The sequence below is a fragment of the Acanthopagrus latus genome, chromosome 19 (assembly GCF_904848185.1).
Source record: "Acanthopagrus latus isolate v.2019 chromosome 19, fAcaLat1.1, whole genome shotgun sequence".
Taxonomy (NCBI): Eukaryota; Metazoa; Chordata; class Actinopteri; order Spariformes; family Sparidae; genus Acanthopagrus; species Acanthopagrus latus.
The window spans coordinates 11,624,159-11,645,155 of record NC_051057.1 but is presented as its reverse complement, the minus strand read 5'-3'; the positions used below and the strand labels follow the sequence as shown (position 1 = coordinate 11,645,155).

Here is a 20,997-nt window from a genome sequence, read left to right as displayed (position 1 = left end):
AGAAATTCAGAAAGAGAAAACAGGAGAGAGGCAACTGGGAGTGGAAGGAACAAAGGAGAGGGCCGGAGAAGAGACAAGAAGGGGGAAGAGGCTGGCAGGAAGTGAACGTTTGCAGGGGAAAGAGTTAAAGAAGAGGGAGAAGAAAGGCAGTGCAGGCGAGAACAAGAGGAGGGAAACCAGACAAAATTGAGGAAAGGAGAGGAAGGGTGGATTTAGGGATGATGAGAAGGAAGGAATAGGTGAAGGAAACGAAGGAAAACTGCAAACAAGGAGAAGAGAAAAGCAGAGGTGGGGAAGACAGAGAGGATTTTTATGGGAGGAGAGCGGCACAAAGAGAAGCAAAAATAGGGAGGGATGAGTCATAAATAAAATGGAAAGGGAAGGGAGAGGAGATGAGACAAGAGAAGAAGAAAAGAAGTGTAAGAATAGTGATGGGAAAAGGGAAACGCAAATGCGGGTAAAGGAAAGGGGAGAAGGAGAGGGAGATGAAGACCTGAAGCAGTGATGAGTGAAAGTGAAGGAAGGAGGAGACATGCACAGAAACAAACAGACACAAGGGTGTGCTCTCTCCCTTTCTTTGCCTCCATCTTCTTATGACATACACACAGCCAAATACACAGGCACGCATGCACACACACACACACACACACACACACACACACACACACACACACACACACCCTCACGCAGACAGTAATCTCTATTCTTTTAATCCCGAAATGGCTGATTGGTTATGACAGAATTCAGAGGAGGTCTTCTCATGTCTTACACTAGCATATCATCACACACTGTCACCCTCTTCCCTGGCAAACACACATACGCACGCACACATACACACTTTGCTTTTCTGTCATCTTGTCACCCCTCCCCGCCACTAGCACAGGGGAAAAACACTATTCGGCTTTAGGAAACAAATTAATTCACGTGTCGGGGATCAACTCTCTGACTGGGAGCTAGCAGAAAGCCTCTGACAGCACCGCTGCTCTTCTCCCCAGAGCGTTTTATGAAAACTTGTTTTGGAAAGTGGAACTTTAATGCTGTATCTAATGAATCCCTGTGAAACAAACACAATGTCTAAGCAATATGCCACAACGCAGGAGCCGTGTGACAATTCTGATCTCCGAACTTCAAAAAACCTAGAGATACCTGGTGCTTACGCAACAGACTTGCATATTTGTTTTTCAGTTTGATCTATAAGCTCCGTGTTTTATCATTCAGTGAGCGCACTTTAAAGTCAGGGAGAATTGGTGAGTAAGCACAATATCACTCTCAATCGATGCCTTTTATCATAAACCCAAACACTTTCCACACAGACAGCTCCAAACTGAATAGGTAGTCAGGACAATCAGAGAGTGCAGCAAAAATAAAATCACAGTGGGCTGTGAGGCAATGAAGCTCACTGTAACACAACTACTCCAGCATTAATCCTGATGCTCTGAGATTCTGGTTTTGTGAACGGAGGTGTGACTATTCCTGTGATAATGTGGCTTCATAAAGGTGCCCTTCCTCAAACAAAGGTTTTGAGCAAAGGAATAAAAGAAGAAAAGAATCTGTTATCGTCTACTGTTAGATACCTTAGGGAATTGCAAAAAACCCTACAGCGCTGGCAAAAAGAGAAATAAAATTGGACGTAAAAAAAAAATAACTGAAAGCCCACACAGGGAGAGACAGATTTGTCTCAGAATTGAGGTTTTGAAGATGAGACGCAGTGTGACGCACTTTTAGTGGCATTTACATTCAGTCATATGATCTCCCATCAGAGACTGAAATCGTCTTTCATAAAATGCCTCTCACCTCTGGTGCAGAAAGGGCCGTCGTAGGCAGTGGCGGTGCAGTCACACAAGTAGCCGTTGTACTTCTCCACGCACTTCCCGCCGTTCCGGCAGTACATCCCAAAACTGGTGCAGTGGCCTTGGCAACCGGGCTTGACCCCAGGGGTGACCTTGGCCCTCTCTTCCAGATCGAGGGTGATGCCGTTCATCCGTAGGGCTCGAATACAGCCCAGGAACCCCCTCTGTCCGCCTGCAGCACCTGAGAAGCGAGGGGAAAGTGGGAAAATGTGGCATTGTGAGGCAGGAAGGAAAACAAATAAAGTAAAGGAAGGGAGGGCGAACGGAAGCCAGGGTCATGGGAGTCATTTTGAATGCAAGAGGCTGTTTTAATCTCCTTAGAAAACGTTAACATCCCAACGCCCGGAGGAAGCCACTGATGTCACGTTAATCGCTCCGACTGTGACGCCGCTCTTGAAACAACCTTCAACTCGTTCGATTTCTTCACTAATTAAAACAGCCTAATGAACACAGTGTCTTAATGAACATCTCACACGCGTACACATGCAAATGGATTCACGAATGCATGTATACTACATCCAACACGCACATTTAAAAACATGCCACACACAGCGCACCTGACTTGAAGGAGTCAATAGACGCATCAATGCTTAGCCTTGGGGTGTCGATAGCCATTCCTCTAAAGTGCTTCCATCGTCATTCTGGCCTTGCACCATTACAGTCTAACTACCCATTATATTGGACAGAGTAGGGGTGTTAAATAGATTAATGTGGACCTAAATGACTATAGCAATAAACACACTCATAAACATACACCCACAGGTATGGATTCTAACGTACACAAGCTCACCCACAGAGGACGGTTACACCGTATGGATAAACACACGAGTATTGGCGCACACTCACGCACACTATCATTAACAAGAGCCGAGGGGCATTTTAGTTATTAAAACCTCCCAATTGCATCCTTTCGGATTACGTAGATGCATCCATTCAAGAAGATGTGATAAGGAGACACACTCTGACACGCACAGTGTCCTTCCTCAACAGCTGCATTCTCATGCACACGTCTGCCAGGTTAGCCACGCAGCTACAACACAGATAATGTTACTAATAGTATGTCTTTTGACTTTTATGCAGTATTCACCCATCACGGTGCAGCTGCGCTTTCACACACATTCTCCTCTTTTCATTCCCACAATGAATTTGACTTTTTGTAGGCCTGTTAATTAATCTATTTTGTACCACTGATTGGCTGGAGGTTTCTGCCACCTGTTTACCCAGGTCTAAATCAGTCTCTGATTAAATGGACAGCAGGCTCTGAGGCCTACGGAGACCGAGGTGGACACGTGCACAGACACAGACACAGACACACACACATACACACACACACACACACACAGACTCTCACACACACAGAGACTCACAAACACACACACACACACACACACTCACAAATACAGGTGGATGCGATCTCTGTATAAATCACAAATGGTGTGTAATAGAGCCTGACTGATACTGACTAGAGTCAATCTTGGCTAATCACCTGCTTTGGTAGATATGGTGGCACACGCTGTTGGCAAAAATCTGATGTTGTGCAATATTTGGGTATATTTCTTACAAGAATTTGATTTCCAATGCATCTTGTAATTGTATATTTACGTTTACTGTAATTGTTGAGAATTTAGGTTACTCCTCAATTAAAATTGATCTTTTGTTGCAACCAAATCTGATGTATTCTTGCCAAACAGATTAAAAAAACATCTTACCACACTGATAAATCATTATGTTGTTTAATGTTCAATCCTCTTAAATCTCAGTATCAGCCTAATATTTTGAGTATTGGTCAGGCTTCAGAGTTCATATCTACATGTACACACAAACTCAAGCACATAAGACCATGGCATGACACAGAAATACTGACATGGACGTATAAATTCAGACTCATAAGCAGTAATTAAAAGCTAAACACTCATGTGCATGTGTTTCCACCTACATATCTACGGATGCGCTGTGTGTGGCTCAAGGGTATGTTAGCACGGGTATGTGCTAATGAGCAAACATATTTATATGCATACTGTACTGTACACACACGCACGCACGCACACACACACACACACACACACACACACACACACACACACACACACTCACACACACACACACACACACACACACACACACACACACACACACACACAATATGCAGCCAACTTCCTGATTAAAAGAGAAATCACAGAATGAGGCCTTTTGACCTCTAATGTTTCATTCCTCTACTGTGTGGTTATATGTTGGTGTGGATTCTACATTACTGAGTAATAATGCACTGCAGAATAAACCCCTGCAATATGTATACAGTTACAGGGATGAACATACACTATCTATCTATCTATCTATCTATCTATCTATCTATCTATCTATCTATCTATCTATCTAAATTCTAACTTACATACATACATAGAAACACACACACACACATACACGCCTATATATATATATATATATATATATATATATATATATATATTTTTATATATATATATATACATAGATACACACACACACATATACTCGCATATATATATATATATATATATATATATATATATATATATATACAGTATATATATATATATATATATACAGTATATTTATATATATATATATATATATATATACATAGATACACACACACACATATACTCGCATATATATATATATATATATATATATATATGCCTGATCCAACCACATAACTAAATTCCCCATTTAGACCTACAGGCTTCACATCTGCTGCACCTCTTCCTTTATTATCATTGTATGAGTGGATTAATAGAATAGTTGTGTGCCCTATATCTATCCGTTTGTCTGTTTCCTGCTCAACACTGAGGAGATCCCCTGAACGATCTTCACCCACTCCATGTTTATTACTTTAGGATGCCATTTGTATTGGTTTTAGATGAGTATTTTTGATTCATACGGCCTAAATGCCATTCCAGAAGCCTCCCCTGCCCACCAGAATTTCCAGGGGGGTTAGATATTATCATATAAATCCCATTTTACCGGCCCAGTGCTTTATATCTGTTGGGTTGCAGCAATGTTTTTCTTCCCTGACTATCTCTTTTAAAGGTTCATAATGGGTTTACTTCAGATGGATCCCTGCATGGAAATTGTTCTTGTGTACTGCAATAAACAAGACTCTACAGTAATTCCTCACACCTACGTGTTAATGTAGAGTATAAATCAAAAAAAGTAGCGCAGTGCATGAGCAGTCACATTTCAGAAGATAAATCCTGGCTAAAGTTTAATCAACGCTGGAAGAAAATCGGATAAGGAAAACACACTCTGTTTGAACAGTGGGTGAGGTCTTCATGCATGTGTTCGTGTGTACTGTGTTGTTATATTTGCATCTATGCCAGAGGGACACTTCATTTCAATATAATCATTAAATGTTACCTACTGTCTTGGCAGGTGAGCGAGGCTGGTTTTCCTGTGACAGGTGTCGCACACATGCAGTGAGTGGCAACAAGCAAGATGTCGATCCATGAAGACAAAGGCGAGGCAAAGACAAAATAAACAGAGTAGAAAAGAAAGACAAAACAATCCAACCATGAGAGAAAAAACACAAAAACATGCAAAACCATAAAAAAGTGTGGATGTGAGCATTAATCATGAGGGAAATCAAATGAACAGACGGTGGCATTAAATGAATACAACACGGAGAGATTTACAGTTATGTGCATGTATGAAGTGAATTGGCGAACTAAAAGTTAACAGTCTGAAGTAAATGACAGCAGGCTGATGGTATAACATTTACTCTCAAGGCCATTAGAGCAAATGAGCCACTGTGCAGTAAACACTAAAGCAATCAAATGCTTGATGAGGAGCATATTGATTGAGAAAGAGAGAAGGAGATGATACAGAGACAGATTTGAGAACAAGTTGAGCAAAATAAAGCTCCCTGCTGTATCCTTCTGTGTGTTTGTGTGAAATCGTACAAACAGATCTATCATTTTTGAAATTCTTTTCAAGTTTTCTAGATTGCATTGTTTTTTTTTTTTTTCTACTCCACTGCCTTCAAACAGCCACATCAATATCAATCAGAGACAACGTGCGAGGCGGCGGAGGATGTTACAAGGAAGAATCAGGCGAGTTCAGACAAAATCTTGATGCCTGCAGGGCTCTGCCCACTCCTTTTCCAAATCTCTCGATCAAACACAAAAGGATCCCTATCTTTTGTCACAGGCCAAATCTAAACCACTTCCCTTCAGTGGCCGGGTCACTTCCTGTGTGTCACACTGTAACTTCCCAAAGCAATCCTCAAATGAGGATTACGAAGGGATTAGACATCAGATATGAGAAGGTGCTGACACCTCTGTGACTGATGTTACATACAAAGCTGTGACTTCACTGCAGGAACATTTGCAAGGGACAATGAACCTGGAGGAACTCAAAGTGTTTCTACAGTGGGGAATAGAAAGTTCCAGGGACATAATGGCTAGTACTTTTTCAAAAGGTACTGGGACATTTGAACATTTCTGATTGGTCAAGCATTCACATCATTTTATTTTAGCCACCATTTTTCAAAGTCCTTAGCCGCAAACCAGTCAGGCATACGAGAGACAGGCTGATGATGATCATGTGCAAAAACAGCCGTTTTCATACTTTGGAATTCCTGTGATCTCTGCGGGTTTTAAGGCCAGTTCCTTGAAAATACTACAAGGACAAAAGTTTGCGGTAATTTTGGTGAAAACACAGCTCAGGTCTTTCTCCCCCCCCCCCCTTCATCCACTACCTCCTTTGTCTCTCACACACAGCAGGCCTGAACCTTCTCCTCTCTCCTTTTCTACAAAAAAAACGAATACAAACATGCACATGAGGTGACGGCCGAGGTGCTATCTGGAAGCCATTATGTCCCCGGTTTCATAGCTGCAAGTCGCACAGTGGCAAAACCCCTCTTGCCCCCCTTTCCATTTCACTAAATGAAAGTACAAATACACTGAGAGGCAAATTGGGACATGATAAGGTGAGGATGTTTCAGCAGCGTTCGAATCAGCAAAAGTGATGAGACGATGGAATTATATTCTAAAGGAGGATCAGGGAGGGTAAGGCTATCACATCGGGACGCCTGATTGGACTTTGGAACAATCTCCTTTGGGCAGAACTTTTTCCATGAGACAGTAGGAACTCTGTGATCCGGCTCAGCACTTTCCCTTCCATCCGCAAATCCCTAAAAACTATTTTAGCCCTAGAGTATCGACAGCTCAGCACAAAAGGTAGAAAGAGAAAGAGAAGTGAAAGCATAAGGAGAAAGCTGGACAGATCTTCTGCCATGTGAACTGCTGATGAGCTTGAGAGGCGTCGTGTGGAGAGGAAGATGAAGGCATGAGGAAAAAGCAGCCCTCTCTAACAAAACGAGGGCCTAATTTGGTGTGATATTACGGGCTCGATCTGTCTGATACAGAATGTGAATGTGTGTGTGGCAAAGTCAGAGGGGTTGATATCCTCTTTGTGCAATGACAGCTTCTTAATCCAAAAAAATATATAGTCAAAGTATCAAAAGAACGACCTCCGCAGTGAGCGAATTAAGTCACATGCCCTCATAGCCGGCACAGGCGCTAAGTTTCATCGTTATTAAAACTCTGATCAATTATACGGATGAGTTTCTGTGCAGAGGGATGAGGATGAGGATGTACATGTGTGTCCACGTGTGCATATTCTAAAAAATGAAGCGTGTGTGTGTGTGTGTGTGTGTGTGTGCACGTACTGGATTAACATTAACTCAATTAGCAGTGGCTGTGGCTAAGCTGAACTGAAGCCTCTTAAGAGAGAACCCAGTGATTTCCAGGAAAGGCTGCTACATCTTTAACTTCTAAAACAATCCTCACAATGGACGTCTGTATGAAGGGCAGCATTACAGCAAATACAGACGGCACAGATAGTTTATTAATATAATCCAATTGCATGAATGATGTGCACTTAGGCATTTGCTTTCCACCCATAAGAGCTCGTAATTGCAGCCTGTTTGTCTCTGTGAGTTGCCGCCCTACACAAAGCGGATACTAAATGTTCAAATTGCAATAAAATTGTTGTATGTGACTCATTTGCACAGATAAAGGTTGTCATTTGTTTGAAACGTGTGTGTGTGTGTGTGTTACTTACCCACGTAGAGCTGGCTGAACAGTTCGAGCCGTGTGTGCCCCTGTGCTGGAGCGAGCTGAGATGCCCGATACGTCTGATCCAGCTGAAGCACTGCCTCCTTAACGTTTCGCTCGGCCATCACGCGATGCCACTGGTCGTCATTGAGGGGTGTGTCAGAAAGCACTGTCAACTCCACCGGTCCGTTTCCGACGTCGAAGGAGAAGGAGACGACTTTAGGAGCTGCAGAGAGAGAGAGAGAGCGTGAGACAAAGAAACACTCAGTTCACCTCGATTCCTAACAAACATCAGAACTTTCTGAAGCCCATAACTCCCTGTTTCTGTCATAGTCCAGTCTGCAGGTAAATATGCGCTCAATTTCTAATCTAATGGCTCATTTGTTTCAAGGCCATTCGTTTGCCTGTTATAGATTTCAGCTTTGCAATACACGACTGCTCACAGCTTTGGACAGGACTAATCTCAGCAATGGTCAATAGATGCCAGGAACTGTTGGCTTTGCATGACATAATGTTGTATCACAGCAGTTTCCATGTGTGGGTTCCCCCCCCCTTTTTTTTTTGCTGTTCTTGAACATTTAGAGTTCTCCACTCGACAAGTGAGAGATGAAAGAGCTGAAGAGAAATTACTGTGTGTAGATGAATAAAGAAAAGAAAACAGAAAGGAATGAAATTTGAGTGCAAAGAACAAAATGGCCTTGTTTTTCTACATGATTAATTTTCATTATCTCATATTAAGTGGATCTGTGTGTGTGTGTGTGTGTGTCTGAATGTGTGTGTGTGTGTGAGTGTGTGTGTGGAATATGTTATGAGGAATGAGGCAAGTTGAAATGCCGTACTTCAAGTAACCTAATATTTGAACATACCAATAGGGGGCACTGTTAAGCTTTTGTGACCACAACAGGTCATGTATTGATTGATATTTTGGATTTACCGTGTGTGTGTCTGTTTCAGCCTACCACCTGTCCATTCCAGATGTTTTTGCTGCTGCATTGTTGAGGTCAGGTTGTCTGATGGCTTTTAACCTTTCTGCAGCAAACAGTGTGTGTGTATGTTTTGTCAGAAAAGGAAAAAAAGTACAAGTAAGTTTACAAGTACAAGAAAGTATACAGACTATTTAGGTGTGTGTGTGTGTGTGTATGTGTATGTGTATGTATATAGGTGTGTTTATATCAAACTCTATCCCAACTTGATGCAGTCAGGTAAATAATTAATTTAGAGACACTTCTAATGAGACATAATTGGTACTATACACTCACTTGCCACGTCATTAGGTTCACACTGCAACTGTTCTACAGTCTATCTTCATGATGCCTATAATGTTCTGTTATGCTGTCCTTGAAGTGTTAATTATATAATGTGATCGCATTGAGGTTGTAGTTAGTTATGTAAAAATTGGAGATAATCCTAGCGTAATGCAGTCCAATACAACTGCAACTATGACCTCAGCAGTAAACTTGCAGGATAATTGAATTGAATCCATTTCTGAAAACGTCGACATAAACTGAATGTTAAACTAGAATTTATGGCTTAGCAGTTGTATTAAAACGCATCATATTGTAAAGGTGCACCTAATAAAGCGGCCACTGAATGAACATCTTCACGAATACGTGTTAAAGCCGAGTGGTGCTGTTGGTTTGAATCCAAGTTAGATAGCGCGTCCTTTCGCTGTGTGGGGACGCGAGATATTGACTGAACGCTTGCCACTGCAAAATATCTTTCTGCTTTGACCCATGAAAGGAATGAAGCAACAATGGGAAAACAATGAGGGAATTATTTTTGCTGCTGGAAAGATGATTTATAATTGTCAAATTAAAACCCAATCTGACTCTTTTCCTAATGTCTGGCACCACTGTGAGGCCGCTGTATAAAAGCTATATATTCTGGGTGCTGCCATATGGCGGTTATTGGCACCAGTGTGCTGCAGTCATAGAGATGATATATAACCACTTCATAGCTCTATATGTTACTGCTTCATTATAGCTTCATTAGGCTCAGATATTAGAGTGGATAATTTTATGTAGTAGTCAATGGGGAAATGAACTTTCTTCTTTCCCTTTGCCCAATCAATATGCCTGGCCCTTTTCTCATTTTCACATTGCTTTCATCTAATTATCTCTTTTCACCCCACTTATTCTTCCATTCTTCTAGTTCTCGCATCCCTTATACTGTATACATCTAGTTTTTTTTCTTCCCTCTCTTTTTTGTTTGTTCCTCCTTTTTTTCCCACTCACTTCTGTGTTCTTTTGTTAGCTTGCTCTTTTCATTCTTTCCGCCTTTTACCCACCTGTCCCTGAGTCCACCCCCTTTCCTAGATATCATTTCCTTCTTTCTTTCCTTCATTCACAGTTTATTCATTTGTTTTGTACATTTATTGTTGGCTTTCTTGCATTCACTTACACATCCTTATCAGTCACTTTGTCCTCCTGCACACCCTCCCTTCCTTCTTTACTTCCTCTCTTGATCTCTTTTCCAGCCAACAGTATCATTCCAACTTAGATGAAATGCAAACACACCAGAAATCATATCAGCAAAAACGCATTTCTAGATGTGCTGAGTGCATTAACCCATAAGATAAATCTAAAAAAGTGCTTAAACATTCGACCATCCATGATACACGGCACACAGCTGCATGCAGGCGAATGGTATAAGCCCTTTAACAGGCTTTAGTACAGCGAATTAATGATGTCTGTATGCACAGAGCAGGTCCGCAGGGCAGAGAGGAGTGGCATCAGTTATTTTAAACGCTGAACGAAAGCCAAACATATATCAGAATACCGCTACAGAAACAAAGCTATAGTAACACTGGACGGCATGTGAGTGTGTATGTGTGTTTGATTACCCGTGTGTTGTTTTAGAAGCGCAGCAAAGCAAGATGGATGCCCTACAACTTTCTCTTTTATACTCTGTCCGCAGGCAGGAATGAAAACTAAAGTGCCCTCAGCGCACAGCGCTTGCCTCATTATTTGCATAGCCATGATGGATGCTGTAAGTGTTGATGTGTGTGTGTGTGTGAATGTAATTCTGTGTGTGTTTGATACACTTGCATGTTGGCCCGAAGAAACCCCAGCAGAGCTTTTTATTTTCGCTATTTGTTTTTCTATTAATCTTTTAATATGGAGGCTGCAAGAGCCAAATTCTAAATTATGTGTCAGCCCAGCACCACCAAACAATGATAAATAGTGAAAGAGATTGTGTAACGTGTGTCTTTGTCTTAATGATTGCTGCTTGTGTGGATTGCGCATATATGTGGGTGTGTGTTTTTCTAATGTGAAGTTTCATTTAGCCGTTTATCTATTTTCTGATGACTGGTGGTGTATTATCCCTTTGGTCTCTTTCACGTTACACTACAATTCTTCATATTTAGGTAAACTCTCTTTAAGTGCTAGCTAGACTCGAAGCAACACAGCAAACCTGCTGCTATTGAAGCCCAAACAAGATTCAAAGCAACTCCTCAAAAGCTAAGCATCTCTTAGTGAAAAAAGGCTCTTGAAGTAAGTTCTTCATGCTTACCAGTGAAAACCCTGCATTCACACAATTCAAGGAATGCTGAGTATTTCTTAGCATTACTTGGAATAGATATATTGAGATGAAGATCAACTTTGGAAAAAATAGTGGTGGCTAGATGCTTTTGTCTATAGATGGCGAGATATAACTTTGACAAATCAGAAGGACATCTGCCAACTTCGAAAACAGCTGCTAAACTTCAGATGTAAACTTTGTGTCTGTCTCGACTTCACATAAAAAAAGCAATAATAGAATTTCATAAGCCGAGGTCTCTAGCGGGAAGTACATTTCTCAGCGGGATCCCGGACTGAAAGCGTTTATAACATTTGGGCAAGACTATCACTAAAGTTGCAGCCCCTCAAGGGCTCAGAGCATGGCACATACATACTTTCTGCTGAGCTTCAGAGCAACCCAGAAATCAAGCATTTCTGTATTTAGGGACCTTTCTATCTGTCCTCAATCCTGTTACCAGTTCAGTTTACATGGTTCTGAAAATGTCTTCAATGCTGCCCCTTCAAATGTGTCTATGCCAACTTCTCACTATTAAGATTCAAAAAGGAATAGTGCCCACCTGAGTCTGCTAAGGTCACAGTAATGTGTGCTTTGTACAAGGTCGCGTGTGTGTATGAGCTCCTGCAATAGCACAGCTATGCTGTTTTGGCCTAATGCTAGTCATTTCATGCCCTGACGGGATTGCAGCAGATACAGTTTTTGCACCAGTGAGAGGGCAGAGATTATGTGTGTGTTTATGTGTGCGAGTGTGTGTTTGTGTGCTCACGAGTCGTTCTGCGATCGTGTGTCTAAACGTGTGCTGTGGGGCAAAATGCAAGATGATAGCAAGGGAGAGGAGAGAGGAAATCGATGTGGGGGCATTTTGAAAGCCTCAGGAGACAAACACACACACACCCCCACACACACACACACACACCCACACACACACACATGCGCACACACGCACACACACGCACACACACACACACACACACACACACACACACACACACACACACACACACACACACACACACACACACACACTCCCTATCTCCTCCGGCCTGCTGTGCAGCCGTGACAGACTAGATACTTACTGTATCTCTGTGTGTGTTTCCTGTGCATGTTCCGTAGACAAATACCAGCCCCCTTTGGCAAACTTCTCGCAGTACTTGCATGTACAATATAGTGTCAGCACATTGTTTTTTGTGTGCATATATACAAGGATAGTTTAGCTGAAGTATTTGGGATTTAAAATTAAAAAAAAAACTTACTAAAGTTTTAGGCCACAGACCTGCAGACATAATTCAGTGTAATGGCTTTAGAAAGCACTTTGGCTGTCTGTTGATTTTGTGTCTATTCACTGGTTGGCTTTTTGACACAAAATGGTGGGCAAGGCACACCAGCAGGAAGTGGTGAGCGAGCACAACGTTCAAATCCATTTGAATCCCAATGAAATGCAATTAGTCTGTCGACTAGCCCTTCAGTGCCCAGAACCCCCTTCACAATACAGCGCGGCGATTAACTTGTGGCCCGAGATTCTAAAATTCTTGATCAGAGGGGCTTCAACTGAGGCTCGTCGGGTTGTTAATTTGAGCCACTGGAATGAGATCACAGAAACCTTCTGCGTGACACGTCAATCATAATTCTCAGAGAGGACTTCCAGATTGTAAAATGGGGTGCTGCAAAGCTGTTCATGGGATTTAAAAAGTTTCGTTCTCCTCTGCCTTGTCACAGTCTTTCTAATTTCATTCATAATGCGCAGGTACACACAGGCACATTCAGAACTGAAATACATACAGTTTATCCGTTTAATTTACAGCATGGTGCATATGTGTATATGTTGTGAAAAGGTTGTGTGGGAGATTTAAGTGCTCCAATTTGCAGGATTGGTTTTTCGAAAAAAAAGAGAAAGAGAGCAATAGAGAGAGACCGTGTGTGTGTGTGTGTGTGTGTGTGTGTGTGTGTGTGTGTGTGTGTGTGTGTGTGGATGAGAGCTTGTGTTTTGTCATCCCTGAAAATCGGTGATTTGGTTAAACAGAGGTTCATAATGGACATAATTATTGCACACACCAATTACCTTAAATAAATGATTGCTCTCTCTCTTGCAATCACACAAAGTAGTGCGCCATAATCAGAAAGGCAGTTGACTGTTGTGTGCATCTGTGTGTCTATGTGATTGTGCGAGCGTGCGGTGACAGGTTTGCACCCGCTGCTATCAGACTGGCTGTTGGATTAAAGCTCACACTAGACTGACTGCTGGATTAAACCTCACACCAGCCTAGATAAAGAGTGATAGCGGGAGTGAGAGAGACAAACGGTGAGAAATGACTCTCACAGAATCGCTCGGATGCATCTTACATTTGAGTTCCAGGCGAATGAAGTCGGTGTTGCCCAGGTTTTCCAGGAAGACGCCGTAGGGTGCGCTGGTCTTGAAATAGAAGGAGATGTCGGCGCTGGTCTCGCCCTGAAAGGTGGCGAAGTGCAGGTAAGACGACGGGGTGGTGAATGACGCAGCGTTCCAGTAGTTATCTGTGGAAATAAACAAACAAGTATCACAATGTTGAACCGGCCAATCCCACCCGCATGTACCGTTCCCGCCATTACTGCTGCGGAAAAAAAAACACTATAACCCATTCTGATCTGATAAGCTGGAAATAAATTCATTGTCAAAACGGTTTCATTTCAAATGGTTATGCATCCATTTTCATTCCATTCCAAAGAGCAATCAATCTATTCTGGATAAAACATTGTTATCTCACGTCCATTGTTTAATGTGGCTCATTTAATATCGCCTCAGTAAAAATGATTTCATCACCTAAAACTGCGGTTCAAACGTAGCCTGTAATTTCCTGCAACTTCAATAGTTTTCAAAAGAAAGTTGATCATATCGTAACAGCAGAGAGAAATCTTTTCTTTTCTCCTGAACGGGGACCTGAGACGAGGACAAGGGTACAGAGACGAAGTGTTGCAGGATTTTTGATGACAACTTTTCTAATGACTTTTATGAAGCGAAACCAGCGGCTGCTAATGAAGACAAAGTAGCAGCACGTTAAACAGCTGCTGATGAATTATCAGACTGTGGTTGATGAAGTGACTTCTCTCCTGTCTCCTCTCCTCTCGCTTTGCCATGTCTCTGTCTCGCCCCTATCACTCATGGAAGATGAAGAGTTGCGAAGAAAAAAGAGGAGGTAGAGGAGGAGGAGAGGAGTGGATGGAGAGGACCACTGAGGGGAGAGAGGACAGAAGAAGAGGAGAGAGGCCAGCCACGGGTGAGAGCACAGAATACTGAAGAAGTGAGGGAAAAGGCGAGAGGTAAAGTCGTGCAGAGGGCAGACGACAGGTGAGGAGGAGGAGGAGCTGGAGGAAGAGAAGAGTGAAGGCTAATGTGGTATCAGCTGTGTGAGATCTCTTTGATGCCTCAGAGGATTGGCCTCAGGCTCTCAACCATAACCCTGCAGGAGCAGCGAACAGGAACAGCGGAGCAGAGGGACCAGTGTGTGTGTGTGTGTGTGTGTGTGTGTGTGTGTGTGTGTGTGTGCGAGAAGTGTGTGTGTGGACTGCAACCAATGATCAACATCACTATCAATGAATCTTTCGATAATTATTCTTATCTGACTTTAAACAGCGCATCTACGAGATCACCCGAGGTATTCAATTTACGATAGAAAGCGAAGATCCAAACAACGTGTGCCATTAAAAACGTGTTGTTGATGAATATTCTGTTGCGCAGCTAATTAATCAATTGACTCATCCCTTCAGCACCACTTTGCTTCCTTTCATGTGTGATTTTATAGCCAATTATGCTGGCAAATGCATTCGTGTGTGTGTGTTTGTGTGAGCGCGTGCCTCTAAGTGTAGGTATGCACCAGTGTCCACGCATCTGTGTGTGTCTGCTGGTTCAGTGCGATAAGCGCTCCCCAATGACAAGGCTGAGCTCCTCCCTTCTCCTCCTTGCCTCACATCCTGTCACCAGGGGCAAGGGCAGATAGCGGCCAAGCACGCACACACACATGCGCGCACACACACACACACACACACACACACACACACACACACACACACACACACACACACACACATCTCCACACGGGCACACTTGGCCACCTACTGATGCTGTCTTTGTGATTAGTGTGTTTGAAGTTGGAATGCTGTTCATTTCTCTACGGGAGGCCCAGCCAATTATTGAACAGGGTTAATTGAGGACTAAACAGGCGGAAGTCTGCAGAGGCCACAGAAGCAAATAATTATCTGTTTACTAAGACGTTACATCATAGCAAGAAGGAAAACCAGGGCCACAAGTTGGTGACACTCAGATGTACAATCGCTGACTGATCACAAAGGAACTGTTTTGACTTTTGCAGCATACGGTGTACAGAGACTGTATCAAAGTAAATCAATGCACATCACCATTTCTTTGGTGTGCACTGCATTAACTAAATCCCTCACAGTACAAATATGCAATAACACATATGCATGCAAATGTCTGTTTGGATACTCAAAATGAGACCTATAGACCTACTGAGCAGGAGAGTAAAAAAAAGGCTGACAAAGACATAGAAGCAAGAAGGACACAAAGATATAGAAACACAGCCGGGAGGCGAGTCACGCTTCAGAGGGAGGGAGAGAAAACAAGAGGGGAAGAGGGAAGTGGGAGGTTGGAGAGAAAAGGACCCAAAAGAGATCCATGGTGTGAGAGGCAAAGGAGAGAACAACAAATTAGGGGGCTGACAGAAACTGAGTGTTGGAAAGAAAACAGTGTTAGAGAAATAAACATGCACGCCAAATCGTAAACCTCAGACTGCTCCTGTGCCAGAGCCACAGATGCAACTGGTTGGCTTGGTGCTGTGGGACATTTATCGCGGCCATATTCTAATGTTTATCAAACAATGTTTCAAAAAAATGTCTTTTCTGAAAGAGAAACCACTAATATTACACTGTTAACCACAGTGCCTGATAACCAGTGATGGTTATCGGATGGTAATCTGACCACTTATTTCAGTAACGAGTAATCTAATGTGTTAATATTTCCAAACCAGTAATCAGACTGAGGTTACTTATTCAAGTTACTATTGTTTTCATAATTTTCCTTAGTAAAAATATATATTCTTGCTTTAATCTTGCGTCTCAGGGAGTGATGTTACGTACGCGACAGGTTACGTGTTAACACCACGCAGCGACACAAACATGAACAACAATGGAAGGAGGAGAGAGATGCGCGTTTTTGAGCTGGAAACACAGTCAACACAGAGTTCATGTCAGCTAAAGATAAAAACATTAAGGTTCGCTGTACACTTCAAAAACACAACGTCAAATTTGGAGTTGCAGCACAGTTAAGTTTACAGAGCAAGTCCCACCAGGTGGTGTTCAGCAGAGAGCTGCGAGCAAAGCCATGGCCTCGACTTCTGCAAACAACAAAAGCTGGACTTCGGTGCAAAACAAGCTAGAGGGGGAGAGTCGAAGAAGTTGGTCGCGCAGCATGTTGCAGAGGAAACGCTGCCCTAAAACACGGTTGATTTGCCCTCGTTACGTGCCATAATAAACAAGATTCCGTACTGTCAATGACGTGCTGCCTCACAAAACATCTTTTTCTTCCTACCTGGAGAAGGAGTATGCAGAGATTGAGAGAAATCTGAAGGCCATGCTGAATGTGAATGTTGAGGCGGGGGGAGTTCAGCACCTGCAGAATGTAACTGATGAAGTAACTTGTAATCTAACTAAGGAGTAACCAGTTATCAGTAATCAGATTACTTTTTCAAGGTAACTGTGGCAACACTGCTGATAACCTTGTTAAAGGTCAGTTATGTGCGTAGCTATAGTTCTATAAAATGCTTTTGATACAAACAGCACACAGAACATGGTTAGATCGGCCTTGGATGACAGACACTTCATTCACATGTAACCTGATGTGTGCACTCAAGCCATTTTTATATATTCATATGCAGAAAACACAAAAAGATTGTGAACCTTTTCAGAACCACGTCAATGCATAGTGATTAGCAGTCTTCAAATGGAATCTGATGTGGTTTTCTTGACAAGCCAATTCAAAAATTCTAATCCCGTCGTCACTTTTTCTCCCACATGCTCTCAGTCTCATTGTGTGACATTGTGGACAATACAGCCAAGAGTGTCTCAGATTTGTTTTCCAGGCTGCGGCCTCAGTTGCTGAGCTACTTGACCGTGAGACAGGATAGTGGCCCATTAATATGCATTTGCTTTCTTCTTTAAAAGTTTGGATCCAATGTTTTCTGGTCTTCTGCTGCTCGGCATTGGCCTCTAATACCTCTTAGTTCACCTTCATCACGCGGTCTCAACAACTGCTGACTGGACTGCACGCAGTTTGGTACAAACATATTAGCGCGTTAGACCCAAGACAACATCCTGCCTGTATCAAGAATTATCATGGTCGCAATCAAGAAACTCAGCACATTTGCAGCTCCCCTGTCCTTTTCTTAATTATCATTAACATGATTATGCTTTGCACTCTGTGACTAGATGCTCTTCACAGACAGATGTTTCTTACATGCGTGTTGTGAACATCTCTTGCATCCATCGACTCATTTGACTAAAACAAGCTGCATTAAACAGCTGCGTGCTGACCTCTGGATTAGGCCACAGGGACTTGTGTACTTGTGTTTAAAAAAAAAAAAAAAAAAAAAAAGGCCTCAAGCCCACTGAACTGTTGCAGCTGACATGATGTGAGATGTGGTTTGAGGTGAAGTTTGGGTCTGGAAGCCAACTAGATGATTCATCTCTCTATGCTTGACCAGATGGGTTATGTGCCAGCACCAGCAGATGGTAAGGATGACTGACTGCGCTGTCTCAGGTCATAAACAAGGACATTTCCAGGCACACACACAAACAAGCACACATATAAAAAACATGCGCATACACATTAAACATAGGAATTCTTATATACTGTCGGCTGCAGGCACGAGAGACCACACGCAGAGGCATCTCATATAACTTTTCCACTCGTGACTAATTCCGCTACCTACTTCAGGTACAAAGTTGTTGGGAGATTTTGTCATCAAAGTGCTTATGATAGTGTCATGTAATAAGAGAGGCAACAGCACTTATCCTGGATGGTGATTCATCTGACGAGGAACGGGCCCCATGAGGGCATGGTTCAGATATTATTGTTCAGAACACTTGAACCTACACATATAGATCTGAAAGATGCTGCACTGTGGCACAGCACGCGTATATTTCCTCCTTGCTCATCCCTTAATTTCCATCGAGACCTGATTTTCATCTCATTTGTGTGTAATTGAGCCATTTGTGGCATCCAATTTTATGGTGTAGGTACGGTATATTCACAGGAATATAACATTTGAATTATCAGGTAATTTGTGTCTGTCCTTAGAGGCTGGCATAACCTTTATCAATCTCACTTTGTAGTTAAGCTGCTTCTCATACATTTTTAGCACTATTCATATAGAGATGTAATCATATAAATGGAGACACGAGGGGAAATAAAAGTCAAATAAAGAAAGTAAGAGAAATTATTTTCTTTTGAGTTATTTCTCTGGTTCGAAGTAAGGAATACATGTCCACCGTCGTTCATTAATGTTAAGCTATGCTAAAAATTGCATGCGAATGCAGGACTGTAAAGTGGGTAAAAACCTCCATCAAGTAGTAAACATATCTACAAATCAACATCTTTGTAATTATCTTTTGTTTTCGCTCTTCAGGGTCACTGGAACTGGTTGAGTTTCAACAGAAACATCAGCATCAGATGATAATCCCATGACCTTTACTGTTGACTGATTTTGATGACCTGTTCCACGTAGACAGCCACTTATCCACTTGTGATTATGTGCATTTATAATTTCAATGTAATACCAGGCTTATACATTTTTAATATCATTATGTATAAAAGTGCACTGGGTAAAAATCACTCACAAGACAAGTTAAATCACTAAAAAAAACTTGCCGTGCAAATTGCATTTTAAAAATCTGTTTTTTGCCAACATCTTTATTTTTCCTTTTTTTTTTTTTTTTTTTAAAAACCTTCAGTAATAACCCTAACTATCTTGATAACTGTTTTTGACTGACATCAATTATGTATACAAGATATATTGGCACATGAACAGTGACAAATGGGTACAAACTAATTAATTAATTTCGAACCATCTTAGGTGACCCTTGTAAGCTTTCATTTGGGGCCAATCTTGAACAAGCATGCCTCATAGCAGGTACATTACATTATAATAATAGAATATATGTTGCTTTGCTTCATTTGCTGTCATTTATTTTCATTCCCATCTATTAAAATGTCCAAACCCTTTTAACATCAATAAATGGAACTAATTCCTCTCTGTCTGCCTGTGACTGTATAGGCTGCCATTAAACTAGCCATGGAAATGGGCTTCATTAATGCTGGAGCACGTACTGCACACACACACACACACACACACACACACACACACGCACGCACATGCACACACACACACACGCACACACACCGACACTCTCACTACAGAAACACAGACAGTAATACGCACACAGAGGTGTGCACATGCACATGCACATGCACACAGACACATAAGTACTCCTGTGCGAAAACTTTCCCTGACTGCCCAATACATTAGTCATTTGCCTATGAAAACCCATTATATGGCAGCCAATCATCATTGGTCTTACTGAGACAGAGCTCCATGCACAGTATGAGTAGCATCAATCATACACAGAGCACCTATTCATGTGTGAAATTTTTAATATATGTTTAATATGCCTTAATGGGCCAATATATAATGTGTGCTCCATGTTCCGGTGTCCTGGCCAGCGGTACTGCAAACATACTTCAAAGTCCTTTTCATTTTAAAGTTAGTTTGTTAATCTGGTCACTCCATAAAAGAGGATAACTCTCCCTTTGTCTCTCACACACACTCGGACACACTCAGTGGATAATAGAGTGAGACAAAGAGAATATGGCTCCCTCCAAGTGACAGAAGGATCCATCTTTGGTAATTGTGTCTGCCATACTGCTACATGATAGAGCCACACACACAAACAGATGTGATGTCATGGGTCATTAAATCATGGTTTGTTTATATGTTGGCAGCTCTGTGATGAAGGGACATTAGCGAGAGTGGCACCAGATTGTTGATGAAGGTACCGTAATGAGTGTGACACCAATGAGGAGTGAGGGTAGGTGTTCTGTCATGTTCTGCCCCCCTCGACAGAACCAGGCCACTTCCTGTCTGCTGGATGAATGGACGGACGCACTGATAAAAATGACAGTGAAAAAGCGTGTGTTCAACATCTATGGTGGTCTTAGATATATCCTGTAGCAGTTTAGAATACAGCGCTGTCTCTCAGCGGCACAAAGTACATAGCTGCACTCACCGTCCACCGAGATTGCATAGCTCTACTCTATTATTCCCTTTACTATGAAAAATGAGCATCCAATAGATAATATATGAAGCATTATTATCGTAATGATCATGCTGCCTTGCACTAAAGATTAAATCCATGTTTGCTTTTCCTCTCTGCAGGATATTACTTTCCACAAAACCTCTCTGGTATTTTCTTACATCACACAGCAGATG

The 20,997-nt window shown here is 42.1% G+C and overlaps 1 protein-coding gene across 2 annotated transcripts in view; it reads right to left on the bottom strand.

Moving 5' to 3' along the window:
- cntnap2a (contactin associated protein 2a) overlaps positions 1-20,997 on the bottom strand; it is a 309,254-nt gene that overhangs the window by 31,870 nt on the left and 256,387 nt on the right. Inside the window, exons 18-21 of one of the 2 annotated variants that reach the window (XM_037079757.1) lie at positions 13,805-13,975; positions 7,953-8,171; positions 5,251-5,280; positions 1,795-2,031 (exon numbers count right to left, since the gene is read on the bottom strand). In XM_037079757.1, the coding sequence (XP_036935652.1) occupies positions 1,795-2,031; positions 5,251-5,280; positions 7,953-8,171; positions 13,805-13,975 (657 nt within the window). The remainder of the gene's footprint in view (positions 1-1,794; positions 2,032-5,250; positions 5,281-7,952; positions 8,172-13,804; positions 13,976-20,997) is intronic. The other variant, XM_037079758.1, reaches the window with a different exon arrangement.